At 50.0% G+C, this 11,411-nt stretch overlaps 1 protein-coding gene across 1 annotated transcript; it reads right to left on the bottom strand.

Moving 5' to 3' along the window:
* Nucleotides 1-277: 277 nt before the first annotated feature.
* Nucleotides 278-9,527, bottom strand: LOC148812589 (GTPase IMAP family member 8-like). The gene is made up of 4 exons (XM_088908556.1): nucleotides 9,488-9,527; nucleotides 6,439-7,161; nucleotides 4,989-6,047; nucleotides 278-2,262 (listed from the first exon to the last, which is right to left on the bottom strand). The coding sequence occupies exons 1-4, from the start codon at nucleotides 9,519-9,521 to the stop codon at nucleotides 911-913; spliced, it is 3,168 nt and encodes a 1,055-aa protein (XP_088764682.1). The 5' UTR covers nucleotides 9,522-9,527; the 3' UTR covers nucleotides 278-910.
* Between the last annotated feature and the right edge of the window lie 1,884 nt (nucleotides 9,528-11,411).

Below are 11,411 nucleotides of genomic sequence, written 5' to 3'. Positions count from 1 at the left end.
ACGAGGAAGAGATCAGTGTTTCAGTGGAGAGTCCTCACTCTGTGTCCTGGTCATTTCTGGTCATTGGGACTTTATATCTCGCAACGGCGACTTACAATCTCAGAATCACGACTTTATTTCTGGTCATTGGGACTTTATATCTCGCACTTCCGAGTCAGAAAAGTCATAATTTCGAGATCTAAAGTCGAAACGGCGAGAAACCGCGGCGCGTTTTTTTTCTTTTCACTCCCTGGCGGACACGGCTTCCACAGAGGAGGGAGAGAAATGGACTTTTATGTTTTTATATCGACTTTATTCTCCTGAGCCGATCATCAAAAGCAGAACTGGCGCCAAAACCCGCTTCCGGCTCGTCCTCCGGATGCCGCTGCGGCGCCGGTTGCTAAGCGACGCTCCGAGCCCGAGCGCTCGAGCTCCTCTCGGGGCGGTTTTATTCCCAGCTGAGGAGCCGCTCCTGTCCTGGAAATCCCGGGAAGGACTGGGACTCCCCTCCTGTGGGCTGGGAGGCTCTTCCCGGGTGTCCTGGTGTCCTGGGAAAAGGCCCCCTGTGCTGCGGACGTCTCCGAGAGAAACGGGCTTTTTGTGTGGGATGATGCTCTTTCCTCAGGAGGGGAAGAGCCGAGCGGGAAGGAAAGTTCTGGAAGTGCGTCTCCTCTCCGGCTGCTCCAGTCCCAGTGACGGCGACACTGGGACAGGACAGGAGGGACGAGCGGGTCCTCTTTCCCACACGGGGTGTTAGTGGGGTTTGTTAGGACACAGGACAGAGAGAGGGAAAAGGACACCAGTGGGAGAGAGTCCTGAAGCTCTCAGGTCTGGTCTTGATCCGGGTTGGTCCCACTCTTGTGTGTCTGCGGGCTGTGTGTGTCTGCTCATTGTGTCTGTGGGCTGTGTGTGTTCTCTATGTGTCTGAGGGTTATTTATTCTTGAGTGCCTTCAGGTTGTGTGTGAGACTACGTTGTGACAACTGTGTGTGCTCTTGTGTGTCTGCGGGCTGTGTGTGGTCTTCTGCGTCTGCGAGCTGTGTGTGCTCTTGTGTGTGAGTCTGTGCTGCTCTGGTTTCTCCTCCCAGTAAAGCTCCTATCTGAGCTCCTACTGCAGCTCCCATCACTGTTCCTGCTGCTGCTCCTGTTGGGCCCCTCAGGGCTCCTGCTAGGGCCCCTGTTGCTGCCCCCAGTCCTGCTCCCAGTATCACTGCTCTTGTGCTGAGGTGGTTCTTCACCAGGTCCAGGTGTCTCTCTGCTTCCTCTCTGGCCTTTTCCTCATAGTGCTGCCTGAGCTCCTCCATCTCCCTCCTGTGTGTCTCCTCTCTCTCTCTCCTCTCCCTCTCCTGATCCTCTCTCACTCCCTCCATCTCCCTCTGTAGCCTCTCTCTCTCCTCTCTCTCTCTCCTCAGCTCCTCCTCCAGCTCTCTCCTCCTCCCCTCATCCCTCTCCTCCCTCAGCCTCTCCTCCAGCTCTGCTATCTTCTCCTCCAGTGCTCTGATCTTCTCCTCTCGTGTCTGGATCTCCTCCTCCGTCCTGCGGAGGTGGTTCTGCAGCTCCTTCTGGTGCTTCTCCCTCAGTCTCTCCTCCTCCCTCTGTTTCCTCTCCTCTCTGTCCCTCAGAATCTGCAGTTGCCTCTGTCTGATCTGGGACTCGGCCTCCTGGTACGTCTCAGTGCTGTAGTAGCTGCCCTTGTTTCCTGCTACCAGCTCCTCTATCTTCTCCAGCAGCTCTGTGACCTGAGTGCTGCCCCTGTCCTTGTTGTTGAGGGCTTGATACCTGTTCCCACACTTCTCCAGGAGCAACTGGAGGTCCCTGCTGCCTGTGTGCACAAACTCCTCCAGCGTCCTGCTGGTCAGATCATCAGCGTGGGTGAACAGGACCATGGTGTGTCCCATGGCCCTCTCCCCGAATATCTCCAGGACTGTCTCCAGTCTCCTCCTCTCCTCCCCTGAGGATTGGCCCAGCGGGGTCACCAGGAGGAAGGCGTGGGGTCCCGGGGCAGACAGGTTAACACAGAGCCCCACATCCCGTCTCCTGTCCCCCTCAGACAGTCCGGCGTGGAGCCAGTCTGGAGTGTCCACCACAGTCACCCGTCTCCCAGACACTTGTCCTGTCCTCTTCCGGCTCTCCTGAGTGACCGCGGAGCTGCTGGCTTCAGAGGGAAACTCCTCTGAGCCCAGGATGGTGTTTCCTGCTGCGCTCTTCCCAGCACCAGTCCTGCCCAGCAGCACCAGTCTCAGCTCAGAGGGGCGGGGCTGGAGTCTGGGTTCGACTTCACTCACTGCAACAGGAGGAGAGACAGGAGCATCAGGGAGGTGACACATGAGAGGAGACCAACCTCTCCACAGATAAGAAGGGTTCAGTCTGCTCAAGAGACAAAACTTAAAAGTCATTATGAAGGAATCTTACAGAATAAACAATTAGTCTTGGGCATCTGATAACTACATAGTTTTACCTGATGTTCATGACTTTCACTTGTGTCAGATATTGTTTCCCAAAGTGACTCAAGTTTCATCTGAAGAATCTGTGTTCATTTACTGGCCTCAAGCAACAACAGTCATGCTGCAGTACTGTACTGTTACAGGGGCAGAGTGTAGAAGGAGGTTAATTGAAGAAGGAGAGAGAATCTCTTCACTCCAGTGAAGAACAGCACTCTAGGAGAGTGTGCAGTCCAGTGCAATCATCCTGCTGGTATTTCACTCTGAAACTGACCACCCCCAGAGTCAGAGTCCACTGTGTCTTTATCAGAGGATGACAAGAGAGAAACAGGCTTAATGCTTCTCAGCACCTGTCAGTGGAATAAACTCCACCTCATTTTCCTGGTACCACATCCCCACTGCTGGGCTGAGCTGCAGTGATTCGGTGTCTGTCGGTCAGGAACTGTCCCTTCAACCCTGAGACCTGCAGTCTTGACCACTTTGTTAAAAAGCAGAATTCAGACTCCAGGCTGTTCAGTAATTCTCCATCTCACCCTGTTTGACACAGATTCTACAACAGGCTGCTGCTGTTCAGTCACAGACTCACTGATCTGCAGACAAGCTGTGACGAGTCCTTCAGACTGATGTACAGAAACAGCTCTTGTCTGGGGTTCTAATGATCTGCTGATGGGCTCTTTCACCCACTCCTGTCCTGCTGGACTTCAGAGCTGCCTTTGACACTAACAGATCAACTGAGGAGGCCATCGCCCCTGGTCTACACACTGCCCTCTCACACCTGGACGAGAGAGAAACGTATGTGAGAATGTTGTTGTTGATTACAGCTCAGCATTCAACACCATCGTACCCTCAAGGCTCATCACCAAGCTCCGGGATGATCAGACCTGGACCCACCACACCAACCAATTACAGGAGCTGATGGTGGACCACAGGAACAGACCAGGCACCCATTCACATCAGTGGGTCCGCAGTGGTCCAGATTGTCATATTCCTAGGTGTCAACATCACAGACTATCTGATCTGGACCCACCACACCAACCCCGTAGACAAGACAGCGCCTGTTCTTTCTCCCCAGACTGAAGACGTTCAGCCTGCCTTCACACATCCTGACCAGCTTCTACAGCTGCACCACTGAGAGCATCCTAACCGGCTGCACCACTGCCTGGTGTGGTAACTGCTCCGCCCACGAGCTCAGGGTCCTCCAGAGGGTGGTGACACTGGCTCAGAACACTACCGGCTGCCCTACTGAACACAGAGGATATCTACTGTGTTAATGCCTCAAGAAGGCCAGGTCCATCCTCAGGGACCCCAGTCACCCTAAACACAACTTGCTCTCTCTACTACCATCTGGAAAACGGTACTGAAGTATCAGACCAAGACCACCAGGTGTCAGAACAGCTTCTTCCCCCAGGCAGTAAGACTGCTGGGCAGCCAACCACAGCAGACACCTGCAGTTACCTCCTTGAACTGACAGGGGGCACTGGCACTCTCAGGACACCTACGAAGAGCACTAAATACCTCCTTCCCTGTACCCTACTACTGTCAGGACACCTCAATACCTCCTACCCTGTACCCTACTACTGTCAGGACACCTAAATACCTCCTACCCTGTACCCTACTACTGTCAGGACACCTCAATACCTCCTACCCTGTACCCTACTACTGTCAGGACACCTCAATACCTCCTACCCTGAACACTACTACTGTCAGGATACCTAAATACCTCCTACCCTGTACCCTACCGCTGTCAGCACACCTCAATACCTGCTACCCTGTACCCTACTACTGTCAGGACACCTCAATACCTCCTACCCTGTACCCTACTACTGTCAGGACACCTCAATACCTCAATACCTCCTACCCTGAACCCTACTACTGTCAGCACACCTCAATACCTCCTACCCTGCAACCTACCACTGTCAGGACACCTAAATACCTCCTACCCTGCACCCTACCACTGTCAGGACACCTAAATACCTCCTACCCTGTACCCTACTAATGTCAGGACACCTCAATACCTCCTACCCTGTACCCTACTACTGTCAGGACACCTCAATACCTCCTACCCTGTACCCTACTACTGTCAGGACACCTCAATACCTCCTATCCTTGTGTTACTTCCACACAATCTGTGAATTGCAGTTGTGTAATCTGTTGTATCCCAATGTTAACCCCTATAAATTCCTGTCCTCCAACTCTTCTATCCCTCTTAACGAGCCTTTAACGAGCTCGCAGATTTCAATGCTGACAACACCGCTGTGTGCTGTACTGTTCGTGCATCGATCAATAAACCTTGATTGATTGAGTGTTGGTCCGACAGTCTTGAGGAACAGATTACAGACACTGAGCTGCTGTGTGATGGATTAAATCTAATCTCCCTGAGAGAAAACAGTTCAATTACAGCACAGAGGATTAAAACAGACACAGATCTGTGTGCCACTGTGTTAGTAACGCAGTACAGAGCGGAGCACAGTATGATTTTAATTCCTAACAGGACACAAGATGGTTGAATCTCTCAGTCTGATGACCAGTAAGATCAGTGACTCAGTAATACAGCATCAATCACACTCACTGTCGGGAGGGATGAAGTCTATACTGTTCCTCCTCTTGACAGGCAGTCTGGGCTCCTCTGTCTCTTTCTCCAGCTCCTCTTCCTCCAGTGTCTTTCTCATCTTCTCCTTCAGCTCCTCTTCTCTCCTGCTCCACTCCTCCTCCAACCTCTGTCTGAGCTCCTCTTCTCTCTCTCTCTCCCTTCTTTCATACTTCTGTCCCAGCTCCTCTGTCTCTCTCTGTCTCTCCTCCAACCTCTGTCTCAGCTCCTCTGTCTCTCTCTGTCTCTCCTCCAACCTCTGTCTCAGCTCCTCTGTCTCTCTCTGTCTCTCCTTCTCCCTCTGTCTCAGCTCCTCTGTCTCTCTCTGTCTCTCCTCCAACCTCAGTCTCAGCTCCTCCATCTCTCTCTGTCTCTCCTCCTCCCTCTGTCTGATATATTTCTCCAGTTCAGTGTTTATTTCTTTGATGTCAGTGGTGAAGTACAGCCCATAGTTTCCTGCCACCATGTCCTCTATCTTCTCTAGCAGCTCTGTGACCTGTGTGCGATCGCCCCTGTTCTTGTTGTTGAGAACATGATACCTGTTCCCACACTTCTCCACCAGCCACTGGAGCTCCTTCCCTCCTCTCTCAATGTGCTGCTCAATGGTTCTGTCTCCCAGTCTGTCCCCCCAGGTGAACAGCACTATTGTGTGTCTCCACACTCTCTCACTGAGAAGCTCCAGATGTTCCTCCACTGATCTCCAGTCTGTGTCTGAGTTCACATTAATCACCAGGAGGAGAGCGTGGGGTCCTGGGAGACACAGAGACACACTGCGCACAACCTCCTCTCTAACACGCTTTGGATGTGCCCTTATTATAAAGGAGGAACCCCAGCCTGGAGTGTCGGCCACAGTGATCTGCCTCCCAGCTACTTCACCCTGTCTCTTCACACACTCCTCATTTACTCTCTTAGTGTCAAACTCCTCTCTGCCCAGGATGGTGTTTCCTGCTGAGCTCTTCCCAGACCATCTCTGGCCCAGCAGCACGATCCTGATCTCCGAGAGATGCTGTGGTGCCTCATGGGAATCAGCCCGTCTCCTCCCTGTCAGAGAGAAAGATCACAGATTATTCCTCTTCAGAAACTCAGCACTGAGATGAGCTGCAGTGAGTGAGGAGTCTCAGCAGAGCTCACAGTGTGACCCAGTGGAGACCTGTTGCTCTACAGGGTAGATACCCCACAAGGGCTCTGTTTCCAACACAGCTGTGAGTCTTTTCCTGCAGAGCCCTGCTGTAGAACTGGGCATCCAGGACATCACGCGTAGTTAACATTTATTACTTATCTCATTAAAAAATGAAAATATATGATTCATTTCAGAGCTACTCAGACTTCTATCAGAAGCTTTAATACATGATAATATGACCCCATTTAATATCTGTATTAGACTGACTGTACTGAGCTGTGACCCCCTATCAGAGAGAGAACATGAACTCACTCTTGGGAAGCAGTTGGGGTCCCACTGTCTTCTGCAGAAGCTCTTCTATCCTCTGCCTCTTCCTTATTCCCAAAGTCCTGAACTTCTCTTCCATCTCCTGTAAATCCTTTTCCTCAAGCTCATAGTAACAGTCACTCTTTCCTGCCACCATGTCCTCTATCTTCTCCAGCAGCTCTGTGACCTGAGTGCAGTCGCCCCTGTTCTTGTTGTTGAGAACATGATACCTGTTCCCACACTTCTCCATCAGCCACTGGAGCTCCTCTCCTCCTCTCTTGATGTACCGCTCAATAGTTGTGTCTCCCAGTGTGTCCCCCCAGGTGAACAGCACTATTGTGTGTCTCCACACTCTCTCACTGAGAAGCTCCAGATGTTCCTTCACTGATCTCCAGTCTGTGTCTGAGTCCAAATTAATCACCTGGAGGAGAGCGTGGGGTCCTGGGGGACACAGAGACACAATCTTCACAACCTCCTGTCTGATCTGCTGTGGATCATTCCTCATCAGCCACACATCCCAGTCTAGAGTGTCAACCACAGTGATCTGTCTCCCAGCTACTTCACCCTGTCTCTTCTCACACTCCTGAGGTTCTCCCTCAGTCTCAAACTCCTCTCTGCCCAGGACGGTGTTTCCTGCTGAGCTCTTCCCAGACCATATCTGGCCCAGCAGCACTATCCTGATCTCTGAGAGACGCTGTGGTGCCTCATGGGAATCAGCCTGTTCCTCCCCTGTCAGAGAGAAAGATCACAGATTATTTACATGATAAAGTTCTCATCACAGATATCTTCACTTTTCATCCCATTTAAAATTTATGATAAAAACTTTTCTATATCTTTCCTATTGTCCCTGCCCTGTGAGAGAGGAAAATCAAAGATTATTGAGATTATTTTTCTGTGTATTCTCTGTGGTATACAAAAATGTTCTGTTAATGTTAGTCAAACTGTATTCTTACAACATTCTTATTCTGTATTCTTACCATCTATATTTTTTTAATTTTTAATTAATTATAATTTTAATTTTAATTTTAATTTTTTTTTATTTTTCACTGTTCTCTCAATAGTAAATGTTTATTTTTCATCAGGATTTTTTTTCTTAGAATAATTTAACCTCACTGAAAGGTCAGATTTCTCTCATCTGATAAACACACATTTTTTCCAATGTCTTCCTTGCTCATCTTTACCAAGGGCGCCAATACTTCTGGAGGGCCCTGTAGAGTCCCACTAACACTCTGCGTGTCCGGTGGCAGTTCAGACACATATGGGACTCCTGTGTTCAGTATGAACCTTTATTCCACCTTGGGGTGATATTCGATTCTGGCTTTACATTCAACCCACATGTGCAGCATATCATCAAAACATGTTTTTTTCACCTTAGAAATATCGCTAGACTACCCCCTATGCTATCACTAACTGTGGCTGAAAAGCTGATCAACATTTGTATTCTCTCAAATTGACTACTGTAATGCTCTACTCGCTGGGGTATCTAAATTACTCTGAACAAACTGTCCAAACCTCAGCAGCCAGAATCCTGACCAGGTCTGGTGCAAGTGACCACATCACTCCTATCCTGGAGTCCCTACACTGGCATCCAGTTAAATTCTGTGTGGACTTTAAAATACTCACGCTCACCTGTAAGGCTCTGCGTGGCTTGGCACCTCAGTACCTGTCTGAACTATTATCGCCCTACTCTCCACCTCACAACCTTCGCTCTGCTAATTCTGCTCTCCTTACTGTCCCCCAAGCCCCTCTACACTCTTGGGGTGACAGGGCCTTCTCCTGTTCTGCCCCCAAGCTCTGGAACTCTCTGCCCAAGGATATCAGAGAGTCAACATCTCTAAACTCCTTCAAATCCAGACTCCAAACCCTCTTCTTCAGAAAAGCCTTTATTGATCTGGTTCCATTCTTCACCCCTCTGCTTATCTTAGTAACACCATCCACAGTCTCCTCTGTGTATTGTAATTGTGTTTTATCTTGTGTATTCTTCTTATTTATTGTTATTGTCATCCTGTTAAGCGCTTTGAGAAGCCACCTTTAAAGGCGCTATATAACAAAGTTTATTATTATTCCACCTTATTTTAAAAATACATGTAAAAACTGTAAAAGCATTCAGTCCATCCTAATTCTTCAGTAGTGAGTCTAAAAATGTCACATTAAATAAAGACATGTTTGGGACTCAGCCACCTGGCTGGGAAATCTCTGTGTTGTATAGTTTCAAACCGCTTAGAAACTATCTACTGTGATCCACACTGAAGAGAACTAGCATGATGTTAGTTTAAAAACAGTGAAACTAACAAGCTGGAGGAACTGAGTCTCTTTAGTCTGAAGGGAGTGTCCCACACTGACAGGGTGAAGATAGCGAACCATATATATACAAAATATTCAACATCCTCAGTGACAGTCAGTCATCTTTAAAAACCAGTTAGATAAGTGACACCTCAGAGTTCCTCAGAATTAACACTGAAACTCAAAGCAACACTAAGACTTAAAATCAGGAGTGGGAGGCTCTACTGTACACAGAGAGGGGTGGGAGGGGGGAACAAGGTGCCCAGTCAGGACAGGAGAAACAGCTGCACGAGAACCTGGAATCACTACTAATTATGGGCCAAATAAATTCCTCTGTTGTTCATCTGTTCTGATTCCTCTCTGGTATTATCAGCTGTACAATAAACACGGCCTCTGAGCAACAAACAGGAAACGATCATATCTGAGCGTGTCTGAGCATCATGAACACTAACACTGTGAATCCAATACCATCAGCACACAGTCAGGTTTAACATCAATCATTCTACCTTAAATAAACACCTGATTAAAATATTTAGTGAATTCCAGACAGCTTGAGTTGACAGTACCGATCCCTGATCTCTGACAAGAGAAAGTGAAAGTAAACCAGCTCCTGTCTCTCTCCTAGTTCAGAGCCTGTGTGTCTGAGAGACAGAACACACTCTCAGCAGACAGGAAGACACTTCTCCAGCTGCTGCTGTGCTCTGTGACAGAGAAGTGACCCTCAGTGACTCCCTTACCGATACTCTGACAGGTAGAACAAGAGAAAACTCACCAGGGCTGAGCGCTGAGCTCCTACATGCTGCCATCTCTCTCTCTCTCCTTCTCTTCCTGCTGATGTGAGGTGGCGGGTTTCCTGTCCTCGCTGTGACGCTGCTCTGGCGCCACCTAGTGGATTCATAAAATTAATCACCAACTGAACAGGTTCATCAGTAAGAGCAAAATAAAACACCAGAATACCCAGATCAACTCTTACCAGCATCCTTGGACACTGGGATCACACCCCTACTCTCACACACAGTGTCCTGATCTGTACTGACCAGCAGTCAGGACACTGGGGTCCACACCCCTACTCTCACACACGGTGTCCTGGATCTGTACTGACCAGCAGTCGGGACACTGGGGTCCACACCCCTACTCTCACACAGTGTCCTGATCTGTACTGACCAGCAGTCGGGACACTGGGGTCACACCCGTCTGGATCTATGAAGTCAATGAGGCGCTGCAGTACTGCGCTGTCCCCGCCAGTTTGGGAGCTCCAGACTGGAGCCAGATGGAGTGTCCACTGTGGGTTAACGCTAGGGGACGACACTGCACCAGACTGGAGCCAGATGGAGTGTCCACTGTGGGTTAACGCAAGGGGACGACACTGCACCAGACTGGAGCCAGATGGAGTGTCCACTGTGGGTTAACGCTAGGGGACGACACGACACCAGACTGGAGTTTGAGTCTCTCTGAGTCTGAGTCTCTCACCTGGAATCAGTGTGTCTGTCGGTGTCATACAGCTGGAGACAGGTCGCCTCAGTGTGAGTCTCTCACCTGGAATCAGTGTGTCTGTCAGGGTCATACAGCTGGAGACAGGTCACCTCAGTGTGAGTCTCTCACCTGGAATCAGTGTCTCTGTCAGGGTCATACAGCTGGAGACAGGTCACCTCAGTGTGAATCTCTCACCTGGAGTCAGTGTGTCTGTCAGGGTCATACAGAATCCCCAGCTGGATCAAACGAACGCATGACCCCAAACTGTCTGGATAGCGTCTGTAAAAACGTTTTCTAAACCTTGGAGTTGTACAGTTTTAGGTGCTTTGTGATTGTGCTCTCTCCCAGAAGATAGAAAACAAGTCTCTCATAAATTCCCGTAGGAATTAGAGCCATGATTGGATCAAGGATAGGATCGGAGCCACGCTCCTCGCCAGCTCTCCCTTCTCTGTACCCAGCCAGTGTTGAAGCTGATACCGGAGGCACTGCTGTACACAGAGAGGGGCGGGAGGGGGGAACAAGCTGATACCCTGGCTTCTCTCCAGACACAGCTGGGTGAGCTCCACCAGTCAGGACAGGAACCTCTACTGTACACGGAGAGGGGCGGGGGTGGGGAACAAGCTGCCCAGCCCTGTTGTTGAAGTCGATACCCTTTAACTGATGACTTCCAGGCAGCAGCAGGGGCAGTCGATCACTCAGGATGCAGAAAGCAGACCGGGACACCCAGTTATCTGAAAATGTTACTTTATTAAAACTTCTACAAAAAGATTCACGACAAGAACCAGACGAACCCGAGAGCCTTCGACACGCCAGCGCCGCCCAGAGGCAGCGCGAGGACCGCAGACGGGGAACGCACCAACGTCTCCATATATTAGTGTAACAATCTGTCCCGTACGCTATGTACAACATTAGTAGTCGGCGAAGAAGGAAAAAATCACGTTGCGTGTCTCCTGCACACCGGGGCGCAGAGACGAGGAGCCGGTACCCCAAAACTATTCTCGTGGTCTAACAGGACCGGACCTGAACCGATGGACCAGCTAGACTGGACTTGAACCACCAGAACAGCTGTCCTCCTGGTCTAACAGGACTGGACAGTGTACTGACCTGGGCCAGTCACAGCGAATGGATCAGGAGCAATCGATCACATGGAGATACTGACCTGGGCCAGTCACAGCGAATGGATCAGGAGTGATCGATCGCATGGCGATACTGACCAGGGCCAG

This window comes from Atractosteus spatula (genome assembly GCF_055471065.1).
Source record: "Atractosteus spatula isolate fAtrSpa1 chromosome 10 unlocalized genomic scaffold, fAtrSpa1.hap1 SUPER_10_unloc_2, whole genome shotgun sequence".
NCBI classification, from domain to species: domain Eukaryota; kingdom Metazoa; phylum Chordata; class Actinopteri; order Semionotiformes; family Lepisosteidae; genus Atractosteus; species Atractosteus spatula.
The sequence above is the reverse complement of the archived record's forward strand: the minus strand, read 5'-3'. Positions and strand labels throughout refer to the sequence as shown.

What these genes read in the sequence shown, in the direction of transcription:
- LOC148812589 (XM_088908556.1), bottom strand. Translation starts at nt 9,521, where the DNA reads ATGGCAGCATGTAGGAGCTCAGCGCTCAGCCCTG. An exon ending in GAGCTCAGCGCTCAGCCCTG is followed by an intron (nt 7,162 to 9,487) that starts GTGAGTTTTCTC and finishes TCTCTCTGACAG; the next exon opens with GGGAGGAACAGGCTGATTCC. An exon ending in ACCCCAACTGCTTCCCAAGA is followed by an intron (nt 6,048 to 6,438) that starts GTGAGTTCATGT and finishes TCTCTCTGACAG; the next exon opens with GGAGGAGACGGGCTGATTCC.